General features: G+C 40.5%; 2 protein-coding genes across 7 annotated transcripts in view; one reads left to right on the top strand and one right to left on the bottom strand.

Moving 5' to 3' along the window:
- Nucleotides 1–24,371, top strand: part of HMBOX1 (homeobox containing 1) — a 728,731-nt gene that overhangs the window by 161,222 nt on the left and 543,138 nt on the right. The gene's annotated exons all lie outside the window — the stretch shown is intronic.
- Nucleotides 1–24,371, bottom strand: part of KIF13B (kinesin family member 13B) — a 125,535-nt gene that overhangs the window by 30,378 nt on the left and 70,786 nt on the right. For all 6 annotated transcript variants that reach the window (XM_048937290.1, XM_048937292.1, XM_048937291.1 and 3 more), the window contains 19 exons: nucleotides 23,814–24,004; nucleotides 22,627–22,837; nucleotides 21,389–21,551; nucleotides 20,291–20,437; nucleotides 19,666–19,815; nucleotides 18,877–19,005; nucleotides 17,399–17,569; nucleotides 16,131–16,288; nucleotides 14,637–14,769; nucleotides 13,629–13,775; nucleotides 12,091–12,120; nucleotides 10,347–10,446; nucleotides 9,298–9,424; nucleotides 7,291–7,346; nucleotides 6,005–6,129; nucleotides 4,025–4,201; nucleotides 2,400–2,492; nucleotides 1,271–1,423; nucleotides 149–226 (listed from right to left, as the gene is read on the bottom strand). In XM_048937290.1, the coding sequence (XP_048793247.1) occupies nucleotides 149–226; nucleotides 1,271–1,423; nucleotides 2,400–2,492; nucleotides 4,025–4,201; nucleotides 6,005–6,129; nucleotides 7,291–7,346; nucleotides 9,298–9,424; nucleotides 10,347–10,446; nucleotides 12,091–12,120; nucleotides 13,629–13,775; nucleotides 14,637–14,769; nucleotides 16,131–16,288; nucleotides 17,399–17,569; nucleotides 18,877–19,005; nucleotides 19,666–19,815; nucleotides 20,291–20,437; nucleotides 21,389–21,551; nucleotides 22,627–22,837; nucleotides 23,814–24,004 (2,539 nt within the window). The remainder of the gene's footprint in view (nucleotides 1–148; nucleotides 227–1,270; nucleotides 1,424–2,399; nucleotides 2,493–4,024; nucleotides 4,202–6,004; nucleotides 6,130–7,290; nucleotides 7,347–9,297; nucleotides 9,425–10,346; nucleotides 10,447–12,090; nucleotides 12,121–13,628; nucleotides 13,776–14,636; nucleotides 14,770–16,130; nucleotides 16,289–17,398; nucleotides 17,570–18,876; nucleotides 19,006–19,665; nucleotides 19,816–20,290; nucleotides 20,438–21,388; nucleotides 21,552–22,626; nucleotides 22,838–23,813; nucleotides 24,005–24,371) is intronic.

Genomic DNA, 24,371 nt, shown 5'->3' with positions numbered 1-24,371 from the left:
GTCTACTCACAGTGATTTGCAGGATGACAAACAGCACAGACAAGCAGAACAGTCAAGCAAAAGGAAATTTATTGCTACGTTCGATTGGTAATTGAAAGATGCACTTGCTGCCCTCAATGTGCTGCGGACTCCAGCACGGAATACTCACCCGGTTCACATTGGGAGAGCTCAGGCTCCTCCGGTAGAGTTTTCCTTTTCCCATTAGCTGCTCTTTTACTGCAACTTCCTGCAAATCACACAGAAGCAAAAGATAGAAAATACTAGGCGTGTTTTGCCAGAATCCAAGCTCCAATCATCCCATCTTTGTCTATACAAGAAAAATGTTATTAAACAGCTGTATAGCACTGGCTCCCATCTGTGAAGTTTACTGTAATCTAAAAATTGTATGTAACACAGCTAGAAGTGCAAGAGTGGAAAAACATTAAGTTTTTTTGCTGATTGGCACATATAGGACTTTACAGCTAATTCTGATTCTGGGAGATGACTGCTACAGATGTGAAGACAGGCTCCTTTTCGTAGCTGAGCTCCTATTTTAATCCCTTAAACTAATTACACATGACAGGGACCTTGCTTTCAATACTTCCGAGTGCGTCGCACTTCACCATTAATTTATAGGGGGCAAGCACACACTCAGGCTTGCTTTGCATAACTTTCTTTTACTCTTGCATAATTTATATCCAGAAGAACAATTTTCAATAAATGTTTTTCTCTTCCATATTTTCCCTGGTACACAGATCAAGTTGCAGTGCTCAAGATTAACCCCATCAATGTCATACATATTAAAGAGAACAGGTTTGGTTGCTCCAAGGCAGAATATGAGCATATGGACTAGATGATCTTAAAGGTCTGTTCCAGCTGTAATGATTCTATGATTTTGTGATTCAAAACGACACGAGTTCTACTAGCAACTTGGAAAATCTGTAGTAAATTCTAACCTTCAGAAAGCAAAAGCTCACATCAACCCTATCTGCCTTTTCTGGTACATAATCAGCAATGGACGGTCTTAAAAACCAACCAAGGATAAGAGATGGTGCATGTAATACAAAGCTCCCAGTCCCATTCACCCATCTTGCAGATAATTCAGTGAGAACATCTATGTAAAGTGAGCTACATTTGCTTCTTTGGACTTCTGCCACAGGCACACTTTGTAAAGCTTAAGGGGGGGTCTTGGGTTGCCAGCCACTGTATGTCCTTATGAAAACATCTGCATTGTCATATACTGTACTGAGTAAGTACACAACTGCTGTGTGCTACAGCCCTAAAATCAGACCTGCCGCAGACGATCCAAGGTGAGAATGTTCTCCACAGCCAGCACGCTTCGCAAGTACTTCTCTATGTAGGCTTCAGAGTCAGCTGAAGCTGCGTCTTCAACATTTGCTGCCATTCTGGCCAGTGCTTCCCGCTCTTCAGCTCCTTGAGCATCCTGGAAAGGAGAAAAGAAATGACATGCTCTAAAAACAAAAGCCTCCCCCATCAGTCCTGAAGAAAATGCATTTTTAAAATATGCAGGGCAGATTCAACACTGTTTTCCCTTAAGTACAGGGGGAGATTCAAATGCCTTGTTGGACTTTTCTAAATATGCCATATCATACTCAGAAATCATCACCACCACCTCAAGTTATACACGGTTGTTGTTGGTTTTCATTCCCTTTTTCCTGTGTTTTTTTTTTTTTCTTGAGAGAGTCTCACAGTAAGACATTGCCATTGATTAGCTAAAGGGCTGTATTCAGATACCTTGTAATTATAAAGCACTCAAACACATTTAAGGCATTATCTACTCCGTGAAGGAAATAAAATTTCAAGTGACTTGCAGAAGGAAAAAAAAATGGGCATAGCTTGAGAGACGTTGAAACATGGTGTTAAATACATCAGAACATAAAAGAGAGTCAGGCAGCAATCAGCCCTTTGGCTCTTCATGTGTTAATGCTTTACAAGTGCTCTGATAGAGCATCTGTCTGGAAGGAAGGGATTAGGATTCAACTATGAATGTACTCAGGAATCAAGGGTTACATTAAGATGTTACTTAGAAGAATTTAGGGTGTGTGGAGGGTGGTTAATATTTTGTTGGTTTGTATTGTTGGTTTTGTTTGCTTGTTCGCTTTTTTAACATATTATCACATTCCCTACATGAGGTATTTCAGCTACCTGTATTTATTCCCCTTTCCTTTAAAATGTTTCTTCAAGGACTTAAGCAAATGGATGCTCACTCAACAAAATACACAGTGACACTGACAAGACACATGTTGATAAGTCTAAACATGTAAACAAGTTTGCTTAATCTTTTATAAGAATCATACTTTATGCTTCCAGCAGCAAGAAAAAGCATGCTTAAAATAAAGGGACATTGCAGGAAATTAGAGAATCCCAGCCAATTTCAGATAATTTGCACTCTTATTCACCTCTGGAATATTTGAGACTATCTCAAAAGTGACACCACAGCCAGGAATGGAACTTCGGTGTGACATTCTTCGGAGGAAGCTCTGTGCAAAGCCCTGTGGGGAGACAGAAAGGAAATATTTCTTGCTACAGAAAAAAATGTTTTAACGTACTCAAGTGAAGTAAGCAGAGTTGACAAAGAAAGAAGCCCAAACCCAAAAGACTAGCCAGCAAATACTTAAGATTCAAAGATTTTGACTTGGAGACAAATCATTTGCTCTTCTGCATCTAAGACACAGAAAAAGAATTACCTTCCTTCACTGCAAGGTGACTGTTAAACCAGCATGCAATACATTTGCTAGTTCTGGATATTTTTTTGTGGAGCCCTAGGTGACTTGTCTTGAATATTGACAAGTACAGGCATTAAATTCTTGACCAAAGAGATCGTTATGAAGGATGATTTAAGGGGGCATGGTCATTGTTTATGCTGACTTGGCGCCTCGCAGGGTTAAGAACTGGACTGTTGAATTAATGCAGAGATGAGTCATTCAAAGATGCTGCTGAGACAAACGCCCGGGAAAGGTTATCGATGAGGATTTTTTAGAAAGCTAGCAAGAAAGTTAGCCAGAAAGCTAGCAAGAAAGATTCGGTATTGGATAACAGTAAGGAAAAATAATCGACCGAATCTGCAGAAAACAGAATTGATGAAGACTTAGCACAGTTATAACTATTGGCAGGCTCAACCTACTGAGCAAATTCCTCCCGTTGTGTATTATTTAAAAATCCCTGATCCCTTTCTGAGAAATAGCTGCTGCCTGAGGGCTGTAGTCTTTATATTTTTACCAGTAAAAGCAGTTCGCAGTGGCCTACAGGGTTCCTGGGAGGGACCACACCTCTCCTGCTCTTGCTCCACATTTTAATACAGAAGTGCAAATAGAATAACAATTCAGGCTCCTTGCTTTGTCATCATCATTGCTAAGGGAAGCTGGATTCTGAGGCAATGATGAACAAAATCTTCTTCACCATGTTAGGAATAAGATAAGTCAGAACGTGTTGCCACAAATGGAATAACAAACTTCTGCTTTCCACTTAGGAAGCATCCTACTCTCAACTACGCAGCATCAGAAATACAACGCAACTGGAAAACATGTTAGACTGAGAGTGATTAGCTGAGACATTACACAAAGGGATCTCTGCTCCAGCTACTGCTTGCTTACCTCTAAATATCTGAATGACTACACAGAAATAGCACTAATGTGTGAATATACTACAGGAGTAGGGAAACACCCAAGTTTCTTTGGATGCAGTTTTTTGTAAAATAGGAACTCCAAGCTCAGGACAAGTGAGTTTTTTCTACTTTGCTCAATGAATGGGGATAAAGCAGTCACTCGGTAGCTAACAAAGGCTCCCATATACTAAGTTGCCATTAAGCCTTGAAAAAAAGCTGTATCATCATCCACAATGTAAAAAATGCAATGAAAACCACATGGCAGCCTAGATCCTCCTGCAAGCTGCTAATATGATGCTTCCATTCTGGTATAAATGAAAGAGAACAGTCACGGCAGAGTCCTACTGCACAGCCTTCCCTTCCTGAGGCAGTGACAAGCTCAGGGCAGAGTGAACACATGAAGGACTACAGAAGACAAACCTGTCTGCCATAAACATTGACGCAGATGCGTTTGCGCAACACCAACTGCATTTCTGCAGGATGGCTGAGCTGCACAGTGGCTCTCACAATAAGGTAAACTCTTTCATCTGCTGCTGTTCCTTTACTGAGCTGGATGCAGTCGTGGACTGTGGAGTCCCAGGAGGCTTCTACTTTCACCTGCAAAGGAAAAAAAAAATGTATCCTCTAATAAGCATAATTAGGTGTATAATTAACTGTAATTAATTAAGCATAATTATGAAAAATACATAATACATAAATTTTGAGAGTCAGCTTCTCCATTTCAGTCCCTGTGAAGAAAAATCCCTGCACTTCAGAAGAGGCCATTTAAGAAATTGAGATTAGTTTACCAAATGAAGATGCTGGGATTGAAAATGCCAACTTGCTCAAACTGGAACATTTCCTCTCAATAAAAAGACCATTGAATACCCAAGATCACTGCAAATAAATTTTAAAATATGCAAAACTGCAGGGCCATTTGGCCTAATTTATTAAGATAAACTAGACAGCAACTGAGATTGCAGTGAGAATCTTCCATCTCACTACACAACCTCTGCACTCAGTATTTGAGATCTCATATATTCGGAATGCAGAGTTGAAACATTTTGTTGAAACACTTCTATCAATACAGCAAATGCTGGAATTTCTCTTCTTGACTGTTAAAATATAGATCATTAGAATCATAGATTGGAAAAGACCACAAAGGACAAGTCCAACCACCAACTCATCACCATTATGCCCACTAAACCACATCCCTAAACGATTACTTAATAATTTCATAATTATTGTTACTGCAGTTTTAAATGCTTTTTTTGTTGAAATCACAAGAAAAATATTTTGGCATTTATCCTTACAGGCTTTTAAAACAAAGGAGAACAACAGCAGACAACAAAGCCAATCAAAATCAACAGGAATAATAAACATAAAAGAACGCAGAAGACTAAGTTAAAAAACCATATCCAATTATTCTAAACCTTGTAGCAGAAATTATCCACCAAGAGTTGTGAAGATGTAAAACAATGAGCTATGTGGTAAAATGAGAACATAATGCACGTAACAATGCACAGCTAAACATGTTAACCATAACCTTAGTTAAGATTGCTTGCTTTTTCAGCTGAAGGCTTTCATAATTTAATTGGCTGAGACTCAGATGAAGGAAGATTCTTGAATTTTATTTTTCAAACCGTGGTTCAGCTCCTAGCAAATGTCCCTTGCAAACAACAACTGCCTCTACAAAAAGGACCTCCCTGAAGGAAGGCTGAGGGAACTGGGCTTGCTTAGCTTGGAGAAGAGAAGGCTCCAGGGGGATCTCATTGTGGCTTTCCAATATTTGAAGGGAGCGTATAAACAGGAGGGGGAACGGCTGTTTGTGAGGGTGGATGGAGATAGGACAAGGGGAATGGTTATAAACTGAGACAGGGGAGGTTTAGGTTGGATCTTAGGAGGAAGTTTTTCCCCCAGAGGGTGGTGAGGCACTGGAACAGGTTGCCCAAGGAGGCTGTGGATGCCCCATCCCTGCAGGCATTCAAGGCCAGGCTGGATGTGGCTCTGGGCAGCCTGGGCTGCTGGTTGGTGACCTGCACACAGCAGGGGGTTGGAACTGGATGAGCATTGTGGGCCTTTGCAACCCAGGCCATTCTGTGATATGATATGATACGATATGACTTCTGTGATATCTTAAAAGATGGGTGTGAAAAGGCAATGTCACATCCATTTTTAAGAAGGGTAGAGAGGTCTATCCAATTAACCACCAAGCTGTTAGCTTCATGCCTGTGCTGGTGTAGATCATGGAGGAGATCCTGGAAACCATGCTAAGGCAGTAGAAGAGATGGAGGTGATTTGAGACAACCAGCATAGACTTCTCAAGGGCAAGTCCTGCCTGACCAACCTAGTGGCCTTATATGTATAAAGCAAACATCTAAAAGGCTTCTGAGTTAAATGTGCTAATTTATCTCTACTTACCTCACTATCATGATGTTTTACAATCTGCAGTTCAAAAAATTCCTCCTCTTCTTCAGCAACAAGAGTCGCATCCCACCCACCTGCTTCTGGGTCATCAAGGTTATCTTGGGAGCTGAAGTCATCAGCTAGAATCAGTGGTGAATGCAGAAGGGAGAGAAGATAAAATCATTTTCCTTTTTAAAAACACCCAAGCTATTAATTTACATTTCATTTCTACATAGAAACTGTTCACAAAAATGTGGGAACGCAAAGTGAGCCTTATAAAGTACTCTCTTGTGCAGGAAAATCCTCTGGTTGTAAATATCCCTTCGCTTCCTTTTTATTCCTTAAATATCCTCCATTCTATTTTGAGCACTGCTTCACAATTATACCAAGTACATTGCTTGGGTTTATTAGCTAGGTGATTTTTTTTTTTTTCTTTTTTGAAATAAAGAAGAGCAGCTGGTTGAAGAAGTATGGTACATTCAGACCATGATTAAATCTTTAGCATGGTTTTCAGGAACACGGTGAATCCGCTTAAGTCCCCCACCATTAATGAATTATTAACTCGCTCCTCTCTGAAGCCCTTCAATATTTCAATGGGCTTTTTGAGGTAAATAAGCCTTAATGCAAACAGCACCACAGCAAAACCCTCATCTCCACAGGCAGAATGCCACTTCTCATCTCTTACCTGATGCTTTTAACCCAAGCACAAACCCTCTTCCAAACATCACGAGAAGGATTTGTTCAACCAATCAAGCACTGCTGGCTCCCTGGTCTATTTGGGGTTCTCCGTTTCTCATCTGTGATTTACCCATCTTTCCTAACACTATCTAATCAAGTACACCACATTGGATCTTGTATTTGAATCGTCACGGTGTTTATTTTTGTTATGCAGACATTACTAATGGTGACTTCATATTTTCTTCCAACTGATAAAGACATAACACAGAACCAGCATAAAAACCTTGCAAGGCCTTGGGAGGAGCATTCCATCCAGAGATTACTTTTTTCATGACATCATCTACTGCTGTTCATCCTATGGAGTATGCTCATTTTACTATTTCCTTTTTACTGACCCAAACATCAGCAGAGTAGCAGGGTTGTCAGAATGCACAGTCCTTTCCATACATAACGCTGTGTGGTTTGAAACATTCAGCAATGTGTTTCAGTGAAAAACATGTCATTTCAAATCGATCTACCTGATGTTCCAGGCATTTCATCATTTTCTTAGCTTTAAATTCTACCACATCACTGGTTGTACAAAGTTTGTTTCAAAGTTCTCTGTCCTTTTAAGAGCCACTTACCATTCAAGTCAAGGAAAATAACAGGAATGTGAGTTTCCATACCAGGCACGGGAGTCCTAAAATGTAAGACAGTGACAATGGCGGCATTTAAATTACAGCAGATTTACCCAGCACACGTACTTTATGATAAAAGCTCACAGAATATTACATTCAGTACAACTGCAATTCCAAGTCAGACCAATGATAACCTTGCCAAACAGCTTTATTTTAATTTACTGTTGCAGAGTCTCAACTAAATTGCTACTTCTTTTATACCAGCTCTCTTACTATTATTATATTCTTTGACCTCTGCTTTCAGAAATGTCTTCTCCCTCTAAAATACTAATAGCAAAATTAAGTTTACTTACTCTGACATACACATTTATGAAATGCAAACCCCTCTGCATTATTGATGTCAGTGAAGACAGCAGAGTTGGTCAGAAAATCCAGCACCAAACTTCTCAAGCTTCCATTGATGCTGCCACAGTGCACAACTGTTTCTCTGTCTTGTAAAACACATCTGTCCCAGAGCCCAAGCAGCCACACAAGGCCTGCTTTTCACAGCGTGTATTCAGGGATAGCAGGACAAGGTAAAGGGTTTTAAGTTGAGGGAGGGAAGATCTAGGTTGGATATCAGAGGGAAGCACTTTCCTATGAGAGTGGTGAGGTGCTGGAACAGCTGCCCAGAGAGGCTGTGATGCCCCGTCCATCCCTGGAGGTGTTCAAGGCCAGGTTGGATGGGGCCCTGGGCAGCCTGGGCTGCTATGAAATGGGGAGGTTGGTGGCCCTGCGTGTGGTGGGGGGGTTGGAGATTCATGATCCTTGAGGTCCCTTCCAACCCTGGCCATTCTGTGATTCTGTGATTCAGGGATAACACAGGTTGTGCTCTGCTTGTTTTAAAAACTGAGTGTTCTGTGGCCTTGCACTTTAAAGCTACAACATTAATGATGTGCTAAAATGGAATATGAAGCATCAAAGGCATTTTAAAAGACACCTAGCTACAGTCACAGCTGTAGAAAGGCTGTAGCCATCTCATGACAAACAATGATTTTATGGTGAATAAGAGCAGGCTGGATTTTTATATGATGTATAAGGTCACACTAAGAACCACACTGAACACTTCCTTTGGAGAAAATGTGTTCAAAATAGATTCTTCCCCAAGGAAGCTTCCTGCAGCTCCACTGTTTTCAAACCTAGCCCAGTATTTTAATGTCGAAGACAATGGTACTCCAATAAAGCATATGACATCTTTATGTTTCAGAAGTACTAATCTGGCTCTGGGCAGCGTGGCCTGGTGGTTGGCGACCCTGCACACAGCAGGGGGGTTGAAACTAGCTGATCTTTGAGGTCCTTTTCAACTCAGGCCATTCTATGATTCTATGATTCTAATTTTAACAAATCTCCATTTAAAACCCCATGACAGTCAATTCCATCAATAAATATCGTCAGAGTTTAGCTCAGAAAAACACTGCAGAAAGTTGAAAGCAACCAATGCTGAGGTTTGAAGCAAAGCAGCCTTGCTTCCTTATCTGCAGTTGTTACTCACAGCTGCTACAGTATGGCAAGCTCAGTGTAGTGTAATTTACTATTTTTAATGTTTAGAAAATTACATGGAACACTTGCTGACTAAACAAACTTTGCACTTCAACCAGGAGTGCAACAAAATGCTCCTGTAGATGCAGTTTTATTATGACAGAGCAGCCTTTTAAGTGAATGAACTAGGTAATTAACATATTAGCTAATTTTTTAAAATGGTAAGTGCAGTGGTAATAAATATTGATTCTGTTTCTTCAGAAGGTCATAATTACTCTCTGATCAATAGTGGTTTCGTTTACTAAATAGCATTTCTGGATTTCAGATACACAGCCTAATAAAATAATATAAGCAAGAGTCCTAATTTTAACAACTTTCCTCATGCAGTGTAGAGTCCAGATTAAGGAAAGCAACAAAATGGCAACGATTCAAGTCGGGAAGAAGCCATGCATCATTTTTATGTTAATTCTTTCATGTGGCAATGCATGTTCATACCACTCTGCTGGAGCTCCAGGGATCCCACTGCCTGCAGAAGGCACCATTACAGCATTCCTTTCTTCAGTGAGCGTTAGCCTCATCTCTAGAAGCTGTGCCTCCCGATCAGCATCATCCTCTGTTTTATCTGGGGAAGCAACGTCAGTAAGGACAATAGAGAGCATTTCTGACTCAGTGCCACTGCCGTGTGTTGATGCTATACCATCTTAATAAAATCAGACCCACTCTGCTCAGAAGTTCAGCACACAAAGAAGCATGCAGCATCGAAAACAACTGAATTTTGTATAAGCTTCTCCAACTTTTGTTTCACTGAAAGCGAAGTAGTGGTAGATTCAGAGATTCAACACTTCACTCCTTCTTTTCTAGATTTGGGGTGGCCAGCAGGGACAGGGAAGTGATTGCCCCTCTCTCCTCTGCCCTTGTAGACCCCATCTGGAGTACTGCACCCAGGTGTGGGTACCCCAGCACAAGAAAGACAGGGAGCTGTTGGAGAGGGTCCAGAGGAGAGTCACAAAGATGATCAGGGGACTGGAGCACCTCCCCTACAAAGACAGGCTGAGGGAGCTGGGCTTGTTCAGCCTGGAGAAAAGAAGGCTGCGGGGTGACCTCATGGCAGCCTTTCAGTACCTAAAGGGAGCCTACAAACAGGAGGGGAATCAACTCTTTGAAAGGGTAGATAACAGCAGGACAAGGGGAAATGGTTTGAAGTTGAAGGACAGGAGATTTAGGTTGCATATCAAGGGGAAGTTCTTTACCATGAGAGTGGTGAGGTGCTGGAACAGCTGCCCAGAGAGGCTGTGGATGCCCCGTCCATCCCTGGAGGTGTTCAAGGCCAGGTTGGATGGGGCCCTGGGCAGCCTGGGCTGCTATGAAATGGGGAGGTTGGTGGCCCTGCCTGTGGTGGGGGGGTTGGAGATTCATGATCCTTCAGGTCCCTTCCAACTGAAGCCATTCTACAATTCCATGATTCTATGATTTTACAGTACATTAACAGTGCCTGTGCGTATCTCAGCCTCCCACTGTTGTTATTTCAAGTGTGTTTTGCTTACCAGGCTTCCCAACAAGTTTCTGCAATTGCTGATCAAGGTATTCCTGACGCTTTGTTAAGGCACACAGCCACTTCCGACGGAGCCTCTCCAAATCCCTATCCTGTACAGAGGAAAGAAATCATACTAATTATTGACTCAGAAAAGCCAATATTTCCTATTTGTGGCTTAAATGTTTCCTCAACCCTATTGCTCACTTGTACACAAGAAGCAGATAAGAAAGAGAGAGCAAACCTCCACTGAATCACTTCACTCTTCTCTGCTCTCTACTTTTTCAGAGGACAGCTTAAAGAGCAATGCAGAATAGCTGAGGCTGGAAGGGAGGCTGCCTAGTCCAGCCCTGCTCTGTGCTCAGAGCAGGTTCAGTTTGCAGCAGCCTGCTTGGGATTGGGTCCAATTGGGATCCAAGCATCTCCAAGAATGGAATCTCCAGAACATCTCTGGGTAACCTGTTACAGTGTTTGACTACCACTATGGTAAAAAAGCTTTCTTAGCATTTTAGCTTGCCAGCTTAAGGCACTGCTTTTTCTCCAGCTGCTATTTTGTGCTACCCAGTGCTCAGCTGAACACATTTCAGTTTATCCACCTTCTTTGCTCAAACCTCATCTAAAACTTGGCAGCCATGACTTTGTAGCAGAGCTGGAAACTCCAGCTCATGCTCATGGCTCACTACTGATGCTCATTATTTAGCAGCCTTACTTTAGGAATCCATTCCTAACCCATATCATGCCATTATCCCTAGCTATGGCATTTGCACCTGAGCCTTTTAAAATATTTTTGAGTGCTCAGGTCGTTCAAAAAAATCTATGTATCTGCAAGAACACTCAGTTCATTTGTCCTTGATACAGAAATCTCAGAAATGATGTATGACACTCTACATGCAGTATACTGGGTGCCACACAGATGAGCTATCCACTCTGGGATGCCTTTAGGAAAGGTTCTTTTAAGGCAGTAACAGTTCACTTTCATTCCAAAACAAGCTACAACAAATAGTTTGTCAAGAAAAATGAGTGGATGTAAGATTATAAACTATTTATTACTCACCTGCAGACCCCTGCAAGTATGCAGGAATCTGTCAGGGAGCATTAAGCCTAAATATCTCTTTGCTCACATTACACTAAGTTGAGATCTACAATGATGATGAAGTGTTTTTGCTTAAGTTAATCAGAAAAAGGTGAAACAAACATCACAGATGTACTTCATCAGTTCTCCTGTAAGGCTCATGTTACAGTGACATTACATACATTTAAGAAAAAAATCAAACTATTACCATGCAAATTTCAGTACTTATTTCACTGCCATCTTAGGGTTCTAGGAACAGAACCCCTCTTGCACATCCAGGGCTTGATTACTCAGTAGTTTATTCAGGTCTCACACATACATTCATAATGTGAAGCAGTATGAAGTATTTTGATTGCCTTTTCAACACCACTCTGCTTACTTTTGTCTACATTAAGAACATTTCAACCTATCCATAATTTGTCAAAATACAGACACCTTCCTTTACTCAAAACAGAAAATGAAAAGCAACTGGACCAGGCTTTTGAAATACAGATCAAGATATCTTATTCTTTTGTTTCTATCTCTCTAATCCACCGTATGGCTTTGTAGCATAACAACCTATGCAAGTCTCAGTTTTTGCTATCTTCAGAGGAAAAGCTTTTGATGCAGAAAAGATAAAATGCTGATCTTCCTTGAATATGTTTTAATCTGAAAATACCCAAGATTGTAATATGAGAAATTTTACCTGGTAACTGTCCATTTCATCATCTTCTTCCTAAGTCAAAACATGCAAAACCACATCAATAATGCTTTTTGACAGCAGGAAACACATTTAATGCAAAGGGTACTGCTACTTTAAGCAATATTAGCAATCATCTGTACAAGTCTGAGTTTAGCAGTGACCATAGAATGCAACAGTGACATCCCAAAGATTCGCTGCTATCAGCAGCTCGTGTCTCAACACAAAAAAATAAATGTACATTTCACAGGAACACAGCTAAAAATTGTTCATATATGGAAGAAAGAGGAATACTTCAGTAGCCCTAAGAAAGATGTAAGAGTTAAAGCAGAACAACTTGAAACCTATTGATCCTGGATAGCAAAGAAAAACCTGCTTGTTTTTTTTTCTACCTGCAAGACGTCTAAGTATGAATTTTACAACATCTGATGTAAAGGATTCAAGGCAACTTTGCTGTAGCATATAGAGGAAAAAAAATGTAAGCCTTTAAGCCAATTGCTGAGGAGGTGGAATAAGTGTCTGCCACACCAACAGCCACAAGGTAGACTTCACACGTTTTGATTGCCATTATTTTCTGGTGGGAGACAGTACCTTTTGTTCTTGACGTGCATCACAAGCAGACCTGTTTGCACTGAGAGCAGGCACAACTGCCACTGCTGCACAGGGAAAGGAACAGCAGCAACATCTCCAATCCTAAGTGATTACTTATCTATTTAACTAATAACAAGTCACTGGAGCCTACTTTTGTATCTTAGTAATGAAAGCAAAAATCTAGCTAAGCTAAAATTAAAAAGCCATATAGAAGAGGCATTTTCTTAGTTCAAACTCTTTAGAAAATCTTTCACATTCCACAGATACTGATTTACTTGAGATACAGAAATGCTAATGAGGGGACTAAAAATCCAGATGTTCAAGTCAGAAAGCTATTGTAAGCAGCAGAACTAATATAACATGGCTTTCAATAGCTCTTTCCCATGTGGGTTACCAGCATCAGAGGCAGTTCAGGCTCTTCTTCAAGGGGAGCTGAAGTCCTTCCTCTTGAAAGAACTACTCTGTGCTTTGCCAGTTCTGTCTGATATGGCATACTGTCATACCTAATATCTGAAGTAAAATCTACTGGACAAACTCTGAAAGAATTTTAGAAGGTTTGTCTTTTTCTTTCCTGTCCTGAATCATGTGCTATTCACTACGGTGTTTCCTATCCTTAAAAGCAGCACAGTCCAGAACACAGCCAGAAGGTCGCATTCCAAATAACATTTTTGTCACAGAAAATGATTTTTGTTTAAGACTTTCTGAAAGACGTGCACTTAGACCATCCTGCCTAATTCCCAATATCGCCTATCAAAAGCATTCTGACAGTTCTTGCTGTTGCTTTACACACATACAAATACACCTAGTAGCTTAAATAACAGCCTCCCTATCCCTGCTGCAAATCAACTAAGACTTGAAAGCAATGCACAGCTGTAACAAACTTGGGGCATAACCTTAAGCTTTTACATACCTTGAAAATATGAGTAGCTTGTAAGACATATTCAGACTCTTACCTGATAAATTTCAGGCACTTTTTGTGACTTAACGTGTTTTATTTGAACACAACCAATTCCAACAGATAGTATTGACTCCTCCATCAGTGGCAAGGTCCCAGATTCCTGCACAGTTCTCACTTCAACCTGAATTCTTCGAGATTGCCCCTGTCCAAGAGAATAATGTGAAATGCTTGTTAACAACAACAGAGCATAAAATGTTCCAAGAGAGACCTCTACCGGCAGTCATTTGCAAGCAGCATTTTATATTATGCTCTTCTGAGTACTGTAATCTCAGTGACCTGCTGTACAGCAGATACCCTTTCTGTTGCAAGCATTTATGTTTGCAGTATTCAGGTATTCATGGGGAAAAAAAATCAGCATTCAGCAACTCAGTTTACTTGCCTGGAAAATCCTTCAGAACATGTAGCTATTGGATTTTTAATACTTCTGAAGGCAGAAAGTTGGATCTCTTACCCATTAGATTGTTAGAAAACAGCCTCATTTGGTGAACTATTGAAGTTTAAGTGACCTTTTCCTGACTCTGGTCTCCCTGACTTCAAAATTCTTGCCTATCTGCTGATGCTATCAATACTTTTCCTCAATAAAATCCATAGGAAAAATCAAATCAGTTGGGGAGCTCAGAGGTACAGCTTGTATCTAACTTTCACTAATGCCTGGTGTTACTTTGGCAATAGCTTGTCACCTAAAAATGTTAAGTGTTTAGCTGAGCACTAACAATGTAATGCACGTACAACTCAAAATAAAGTGAATAGTTGGCTGAAAGCATCAATTAAGGGGGAAGTCTGGACTTCAAAAAATCTCAGATAAGCCTCTGATCCGCTTTAAGTATGAACTTACACTTTCTAAGTTTCACCGAACACAAAAGGACTCCACGGACACAAGATCATACTCAATGCCTAGGCTTGAGAGCAACTTGGACACCATCCCTCTGTCCACACAAAACAGAGCCCTCTCAGCTTCCCACTGTCTCTATTCACTGCTGAAATCCTGCACGTGCCACCTTACCTGTCTGAGCTGAAAGATGCCTCCAGTGCAAACGTCCTTGGCAGGAGTCACCTCAACTGGGCAGTATTCCCCATTCTCATTCAGCTCTAGAATTTGAACCCAGAGCTCTACTTTTCGGGTTACTTCACTCCACCTGCAAAATACATCAAATGCCGTTTCTTTCTTTCTTTCTTTCTTTTTCTGCCAAAAGAAAAAGAGAAGGAAAGAAAAAGAGAGAAGGAAGAAAAAAAAAAACAAACAACTATTGGCCCTGACCACAGACTGAAGAAGTGAAAGAACGCTCCCATAGATGCTGTTTGTTACCACACAGGATTATTAGCTGTGCTAATAAATTTAAAAAATAATACATTTTACTGACAGCCCTTTTAGTCAACCATCAGAAATAAGCCTTTTCTTCATTATACTATGAAAACCAATTCTACTAGATGCTAATATTCAAGCTCTAGTCTGAACTACCAGATCTACAGAGATTCAGTGTTGCTGACAGCTATCAAGTCCATAGAGAAGACAGCCAAACGAAAATGACATTGTCTCACAAGCTTTCCGGATTGAAGGCATCTTCCTGAACTACATCATACCACTGCTTTCTGTCAAACTTTTCCAAGAGCTTAAATACTTACTGTCAGTTTTTAGTAACTCAAAATTAAGAAGGAAGGAGGTTCTGCTCAGCTACTGAATGTAACTACTTTGTAACACACAGCTTCTCTTTGCCACATTTTCCTGATTTCTCTTTTAAATTTTCCTATATTTCCCCTAATACTCAACATGTTCACCAAATTCTTAGGCTGGAAATAAATAAAAAGAGAAATAACTGCCATTAAATTAAGTTCCAGAGCTGTATTCCAGTAGGAGGAGCAAAACAACTTACATTTAAGAAAATGCTACCAAGCTGAGTTTGGGGATGAGAATTGGTTGCCAATAAAGAAATACACAACCCTTCAGTTTGAATTACTGTTTTATTGCAATATTTACCCTAACTGAAGTAATTAGTTATACAGCTCTTTCAATGGAAGCATTACAGTGGTAACATTTCATGTCCAAGAACAAACAGGAGTCTGACCCTGAATAAATACATCACTGTACAGTCAGAACAATCATCTTGCTGTTCTAGACTTGATAGCTCTTTCTGGCTCAGATCCTCATGACAATACAACAAAAATTAATCAGCTTACTATTTTCTGCTCCTTTCTAAAAGACTACTAATGCACATGGCTTTTTTTAAATAAAAGGGGCTTCCAAGTCCTTCGAGTTTGGCCACTTTTAATTTCAAACAGAGATGAGCATTTCTCTTGTTTCAATTTTTAAAACCTACTGACACATAACATGATGTTCTCCCAATAGTCTATTTCTAATAGCCTAACAGATCAAGTCTCAAACACTTCTTTTTTTTCAGTCCAAAATTTGACTACTTATCTCAAATCTGCCTCAAAATTAAGCCCTTCAGACAGTGACTTTCCAGGTTTTTAAAACAGAACACCTACTTTCTGTATTTACCTGTCTCGAAGGCTCCGTGTTTTGGCCTGAATGATTCCCAAATCCCACAGGGTTGGATTTTTGCGGTCACCGCTCTGCTTGTGCCCATATACTTCAATTGCCAGAGCACCATCATAGAGATGTTCCATGAAGTCTTCAGAAATATTTACAGAAAACTCCTGCAAGTGACAACAGGTTAATGACTGTGACCACACAATGCTGACTTAGGCTTAGAGACTCACTGTCTTGACTTTAACGTAAGGATGTAGTAAAGTTACCCCAGCTCCCAAGACACAATGTGAAGGAAAGAAAGAACTGTCATTTTGATTTGTAAAATCAGGAGACAAGGTAACAATGTAAGACATGCTTAAAGGTAAAATTCCAGAACAAGCTGTAAGATGACCGCATCCTGTTCCAAGTCCTGACCCAACCTCTAAAAAATATCTTATGTTCTAGAACTTAGAATCAAACTCCAAACTCATCAGAGGGTACAATATCTACTTTACAAATGAGTGGAGTTCATTGCTCAGTGTGATAACAAATGAGAGGAAGAACATGAAGAGAACTCAGGTGATCATCTGGGATTAATCTAAGTTGACTTCTGACATCTCAGAAAGCACTGCAAAAGGCTGCCCAGGGAGCTGGTTGAGTCACCATGCCTGGCTGTGTTTAAAAACCATCTGGGTGCGGTGCTCAGGGACATGATTTAGTGGAGGGTTGCTAGAGTTAGGGTAGGATGGTCAGGTTGCAGTTGGACTTGATGATCTTGAAGGTCTTTCCCAACATGAGCTATTCTATGATTCTGAGATCTCTATTGCAGATGCCTCCACTTAACTAGTTGCTTTGAAGTGAAAAGAAGGAAGCAGCCTGTTCTAAGATATGCTATCTAACTTCAACACCTACTTAGTGATGAAAGGCAGCAAGTCCCAGTACTGCCCATGTCTCCTCACTGATGTCAATGGAAAGTAATGAGGTCAGATGCAGACATGTTCTTAGAAGGGTGTCACACTTCCACTCATACTCAGCTGCATTTTCACTCCAGGTAAACTAATAAGTCTCTGCCAAACTGACTGCCTGCCTTCATTAATCTACTTCATCACCTTCAGTGACTTTCGTACAAATGAATTGTGTACTACAAGGAAAGTTCTTACTAAAAATGGCATTAGGGTATCAGCCTCACGAAGTATAATAATGAGAGCAAACGTGCAACCAACAGTGTTATGCAAGCATAAGCCTGGTTTTCCTGCCAACAGTTCCAGTAATAAAATGGAAAATATATATATATTTACGTTGCAATGATCGAAGACAACCATGCACCGTGGCTCCTTGCTGATGGGGGATAAGGAAGGATCCACCTCAGGTGCAACATTAACTGGCTCCAGCTGATCCCAGAATGTGTATTTGCAGAACACAAAGTTGGAGAGGTGCTGTGGCAAACCTGTTGCCTGAAGTATTTTAATCTAGAGAAGAGATGAGAAACAAAGGAAAAGATCTTATCCATCAGGATTAAATTCTCTTCACAGAATTTGGAAGTTCATTTGGTAGAACAATGTTCTTCTGTTCCTCTGCAAGGGGTAACTAAGAAGGTTTATTGGGAATAAAAAAAAGCTTACTAACGATGTACCTCTGCACTGATACCCACTGCAGGCTGTATTTTGAGTGCATCAGCTGAAAATGGCCACTAGATGTCAGCAATCACGTATTTTTGGGAATAAAAACTAGCACGGTGAATTTTAGAAACAGGCCAAATTATTTAAGTTACTTTTAATGGAGAGATGCAGCAACAGTTACAATTTAAGAATACACGACAAATCGTATACTTCCACCAAAATGAGCTCCCTCATTCTGCCAGTCCCTTCTTTGAAGATATTTTTGTCCTTATGTTGGAAGTAATATTAAAACAGCCCTGACAACATGAAAGTAAGGCATGTTCCCCCACCCATTTCTTTCTTTAATGAACACATAAAACTACAATTTTTGGATACATCCATTCTAAACAAAACCATCACATCAACCACATTTCATGTAATTTGCCTCTATTTAATTTCTATTTACCTCTTTGTCATATTAAGGTCAAATAAGTCAGACTCCCTCCAGCGCTTTTTGCCTCCCTTATTTACCCCTATCTGAAGCTTGGCCTAAGTTGCATTTTCCTATCACAGAGAATTCCCAGTAGACCTCCTTGCTCACTTGCTTTTTGTTATTAATAAACAAAACACATCTGTATATATTTCACAAAAGATTAAATATTTAAGCGAGTGAAGAAAGGAGAGAATGATTCACAGAACAAAGGAAGCTTATCAGATTCTTTGACTGCTTTTGAACTAGATATTACAGCTCCAGTCCCTGCCACAAATCTTCCATGTTTTCTAAGAATACAATAAAACTGCCTGGGATAAGACTGTATGCACTTGTATATAAATACAGTTTAATGAATACCTTGTAGACTTGAAAGAGTCATGGAGACTGAAGGCAACAAAGACCATGAAAACAAATACAGCCGAAGACTGAACTCTGTACATACCACACAGCTAAATGGCTGTCACTTTTTTTTTCATCCTGAAACATCAACACCGTTCCATACTATTTATCAACAAGTTTAGAGTCAGAACTCTCTCTGTGTATTTGAATACTGGAAATGAACATTACACACAAGGTTTCACAGAGATATCTAATGTCCAGAAGCCAGTGCACCTGAGGCTTTGTTATTTTAAGATGGGATGAAAAGAGAGGTTACTCACGAGGTTGGGGTATATCTGGAACTCACCCTGCAGACAAGTTTTCTCTCCTGAGTGTCATTTTCATTGGAATAATCAGGACTATCCTCACCACCAACCAACCTGTCATCTATCTCTCCACTCACTCGAACAACTTCAACATGGAGACGACCAGATACCTGATGAAAAAGGAGTACAAATGATACGTATGCCAGAGAGCAGTGACAAATCCATCCCTTTTCAGATAACTATGACTGACGTCCCCAGCCTGCCAGCAGACATTTTCTTCCTTTCTGTTGTCTTGCAATGCTCGTTTGTAGCACCAGAGAAAGAAAGCTTGGAGTAAAGACTGCTGCTGTAAAGGAGTTTCTGTTTTTACAAACCATCAGGCACTGGAGGGACTTTGGGAACAGTATGCTGCAATCTCACTCACCATCCCATCAGCCTCTGGAGAGTCTGCAAAGTGCATATGCAAGGCACAGAGTGCACACAGAATGTTTGCTCTAGCTGTCTTTGAAGATTTTCTATTGTGTTATGTTTAACAGCCTTTTATGAACAACAGTCAATGAAATGCAGTAGACCTATAGCTTATACTGGCTCTAATATGTATTTTGGGCTGCTTCACATTGGAGGGTACAAACAAAGCTTTTGTCTTTCACAGTCAGTGTGCTTGGATCTGAAGCCTCAACAACTCGAGTATGGGACTTTCACAATCCCAAACTGTCAGCAGAGATCTTGTGCACAAGAAACTGGAAAATATCTACCATATAGTGGTATTAACATCCACAGACTGTGAATAAGCAGTTGAGTAAGGATAGATAATGGAAAAAACGACCAACCTCTCCCTTCTGATTGATGATCGGCACAGCGTATTGCAGCTTCACGTCATAGAACAGGCACTCAAGAAAGACATTGGCTACTCCGATAAGGCTATGGTTCTCCTGCTCATCATAGAACGGATCAGCTCGTCTGAAGTAAGCTCTCATCACCTTTAACCAAATGCACAAAAACGTAAGAAAAACAAACTTCTCACAACAGCTTTCCAAGTGTTACAAAACTGGCCTAACAGGAAAAAGGGAGGCAAGCAAGAGGCCAGATCAGGACACAAGAAGAATGGAAACACGATTTTAACTTTGCAAAGAGTATTAAGGCCTGTCCTCAACAAGTTCTCCAACACTGATTCAGAGAAGTCGACTTGAGCCCCAGCTCTGATAATGTTTCCTTACTGCATTCAGCTATGCATGCAAACAAGCATCAAAGTGATGTGATGAGGGCTGATGAAATGCTGAAGATTGCTTCAGTACTAGCAAAACAAAGGCTAAGAGGAACTGTTACCTCTGCCTTTTCCCTCCCTCTCTCCACACCATTCCTCCAGAACCAGAAGATTTTCTTACATCTACTTAACCAAAAAAATGAATAGGAAAAGAATTCTAGTGGTACAGTACTGGAGTAATTTTTACTTACAGGGTTGTCTTCCTCACAGTCTTTCCACTCCTGGTAAAGATCCCTCATGTCTACTAATCGATTCTCCAGCTTTTCCAGTGACCAAATCTGTTTGCCTTTCCCTTTCCTTCTCACCTGAATAGCAGGCTCGCTGAGAATTGCACCTCTCTGAGAAACAATTCAAGAGAGATTAATGCAGATCCTATGTCACAGCAATGAAAAATAGTTTACAAATGACAGAAAAACTGAGAACACCTCTGCAAAGTTTGGACTGTTTTTTTTAATACAGCTTAATGATTTGAGTTCAAGCACGACAGCCTGAATCTGGCTGTCACAGTACATTCACCTTCAGTCTAACTGCCATGTCTCATCCCAGCCACAGGCAGTAGTTTCAGTGGATGGTCACCTTAGATAAGTGTTACAAATAGGAATATTCAGGCATTTCACAAATATCCCCAAGTTACAGCAGCCTAAAGTTCTAGCTAAGGCAAATTTCAACTCCTGAAAACACCTAATGGAGGGGGAATGCATCAGAAGGCTTTGCTAATGTCCTGTTTCTGGACATGCCAGAAGACTGCAAGAAAAACCAGCAAACAAGAGAAATTTCTAAAGCAACTCAGAACAACTCTGATCTTGGGTTAAAATACAGCTACTGCACTGATGATGATGCCTTTACTATCACTAAAATTTTGAGCTGGCCTCAAGAGTAGAAAGCATAAGACAGCTTAGGTAGCCAGCCTGCAACAGAGAACTCTGGGTTTGGTTCCCTCCTTTCAAAATGTTTAAGATATCTGGAAGGAATCATCCAAATCCTCTCAGCTCCAGCTCCTCCCTGTACAACAGGGATGTCAGCAATTTCTCACCTCAGCACCACGATGCAAAGGCAAATGCCTATAAGGTGACAGCAAACACATTTGGTAGATGGATTCTACATAGATTTTATCACCATGATGGATTTTATCACCTAACCTGCATGGACTTTGTCACTCTTAAACAGAAGGAAATGTGAACTTCAACATCAATGCAAACTATCTAGATCATTAGTTAGAATAAGATGAATACGAATTCCAAGGAGCAAACTACATGAACAATGTTTTAGTTCCATTATGGCTACATTACCTTACTGTTGGCATTAAGGCTTGAAGCAGGTATCTGGAGGGTGACTTTATACTCTGTCCTCTTGTCCAATTCTTCTCCAATAAAATTGGCTTCTCTCACATACAAATTGGCTTTAACAATTTGCTCTCGCAGCTTTCTCAGGCTGTGGGTCAACATTTCTTCTCTAGAAGGCAATTTGTTGCAGGGAAAGACAGAAGAAAATGGCATTTAGATATTGAAACTGACTGCAAAGCACAGGATCACTTGACAGGGAAGAAGTCAATACTCAGCCTTTTAACACAAGAATTAGGCAAATTAAATGGCATTTCTTCTTGGAAAAAAAAGAAGTCGTCTGTATGAATTTAGTAGTGTGGACATCAGCATACTGCCAGCTTTGGAGACTTCTCCAATTATCTGCTGAATAGTCAGTAGTTACATGGCTTATTCCAGAGTTTTCCCAGCCCAGATGTGGATGTTCCATTTTACAGGGGGAGATTTGTTCAGACATCATGACCCACTTGCTCACTGGCCTCCCTGGCAAATGTATCAGAGCACCAACTATGTAGTGCAGGAATCCAGCACCACAAAATATTCTAGACAGACAGCTAAGACCTCGTTGGACTGCCTCAGGTGCTTTGCATTTCAAAAGATGCTCCTTAAATCAGATCTGTGTTTCCTCATTACATCTTTTACCATGCTTATTGTTTTAGGGAAAGATTCATTTTCCTCCTGCAGCTGCACCATTTGTCAGTAATGCTGGCAAAGATCACAGAGAGGAAGAAGATAATACACTCAGTGCAACTGTCTATGAAGAGGTAGAGGCCTGTGGCTCCTCTGTGATTGTTACACAGCTCTTGCAATCCTCTGGATCTAAATTCTTTGTATCACCCTTCTACTCCCTTTTCTTTCTGCAACCTTCTGGCTGCCAGAACCTGCCCAGGTCAGACAGTTGGATACAAGTTAGGAGGAAGAACAACCTTCCAGTAGCTGTCACGAATTTACAAAAGAAGAGACTCATATTTAATGCTGGTACAGTTTCTCCTTAACAACAAAGCAGACATTCTTACTTTAAAATCTTTCTAGCATTACTGATCTGATTGTGCTTCAACTAATATTTTCACTCTGTCCCCCCCCCGTCATCTGCAGGAGTCTCCTCAGAAAGCCCACAGAGGTGTGCAACACAATTTAAACCTTGCAAAATTCACTGGCACCAAGGAACTTGAAATGAACAGTCCTGCCAGTCAGATTTTATTACCCACCTCTCCTCTGCCCATTGCCGTAAACGCTGTTGAGCACTGGGAGAATGAAAGGAGAACCTGTCCATGCTGCGGAAGTGCTGCTTCTCTGGTGACAGTCGCCTTCGTAACTGTTCCAGCTCATGCTCATACATAAGTCTCTGCCGTTCAAGTGCTGATCTCTTCTCCTCTTCGTGCTGCTGCTCCAGGCTTTGCAGGATGGACTGCATAGGATCTAGGTAGACGTTGGAAAATAAGGAAGCTAGAATTTCTGGGGTCAAATATCTAGTAAGCATGAAATTAAACTGAGGGAGTCAAGTAATGACTATGTGGTAGAGTGGGGACTTGGAAATACGAGCTCTGTCCCAGGTTCTGTACAGATGTTCTGCACTGCCTTGGGCAAGGCACAAATTACTGTGCCTTCATACTTCGCTTCATATATACAGACCGACAGATATCCATGCCAGGGGCTGCAGTGGCCAGTGAGATCAAATGTGAAGAATGCTTACTAGACAGTAAACATAGTACTATATCACATAAAAGGAGGAAGAGATTGCATTTGTTTGTGAGGCATATTTAAAAAATGCTGCTGAACTGTGGAGCAAAAAAAAGACAAACAGAAGAGTGGGTGAATGATTTAAGAGAGTTTGGAAAAGATCAGTCTTAAAAAAAACTACTTCTGTCCCAAAATAATGTCAATCTGGGGCAGCTGTGTAAGACCACAAGAACTAAAGAACATAACTGCAGAGACAGAAATCACTACAGTTAATGCCAGAGTGAGACATAACACATGAAAAATAAACAGCAAAGCAAAAACATTCTGATTTGAGGCTGCAGTTCCACCAGCATCCCAGTTTCAGCTTTTTCCTCAACAAGAGCTGCCAAACAAAATATTTTGTGGTGGTGTTTTTCCCCTCCAGTGCAAAAATGGCTGCAATGAGTCATTCACAAGAAAAGTTTTCCAGTAGGATGCTACAAGGGAAAAAGCTGGTGCTAAACATTGCCTGAAAATATAACCTCATATTCACAGGCTTGAGTCCGAAGGGACCCCAAAGATCATCTAATTCCAACCTCCCTGCAACAGGCAGGGTTGCCAACCATTCAATCAGGCACCAGATGAGGTTGCTCAGGGCCCCATCCAAGATGAAACACCTCCAGGAATGGGGCATCCATCCCCGTGCATATTTCTAATAACTTCTGTTGCTTCTTACCATTACTACCAAGGGCCTTCATAGTAACTTCCATCTGGGCATATTCATAGCTGAAGTTAATCTCACTGGACACTTCACTGGAATTGTCTCCATCTACATCCAGCTGCTCAGCACTATTACTGCACTTCATAGAGTTGTCTCGCTCCTCATCCTCATGATCCGGTTTCTTTTTCTTCTTTGGCAAATTCAGCCTGTAGAAATAGGGAGAAAATCTTAAACTAACACATGGTCATCTTTGAGATAAAAGATTGCTTAAAAAACACATTTAAATTAAGCAGGTTACCCAAATCAGTGGATTTTTCCCTTTTGAAATCTGTTGATCTTGTCTGTTGATTAGAAGCATGATTTTCCTCAGAGTAAAAAAGGGACTTCAAGGAAAAGTAATTGACATTATGCTCTGATAGTGCAGAGCACCTGAAAGCACTGATCACATAGCTTCTATAACTACTGTTTTTTCCCACACCAAAATAATTTACAGGAAACAAAGAATAGAGATAAATGTTCTTAAATATATATTACTCTTATTATATTCTTGAGTATTACGAAATATAAAAAATG

This window comes from Lagopus muta, chromosome 2 (genome assembly GCF_023343835.1).
Source record: "Lagopus muta isolate bLagMut1 chromosome 2, bLagMut1 primary, whole genome shotgun sequence".
NCBI classification, from domain to species: Eukaryota; Metazoa; Chordata; class Aves; order Galliformes; family Phasianidae; genus Lagopus; species Lagopus muta.
Note: the sequence above shows the minus strand (reverse complement) of the source record. Positions and strands in the feature narration are given on the sequence as shown.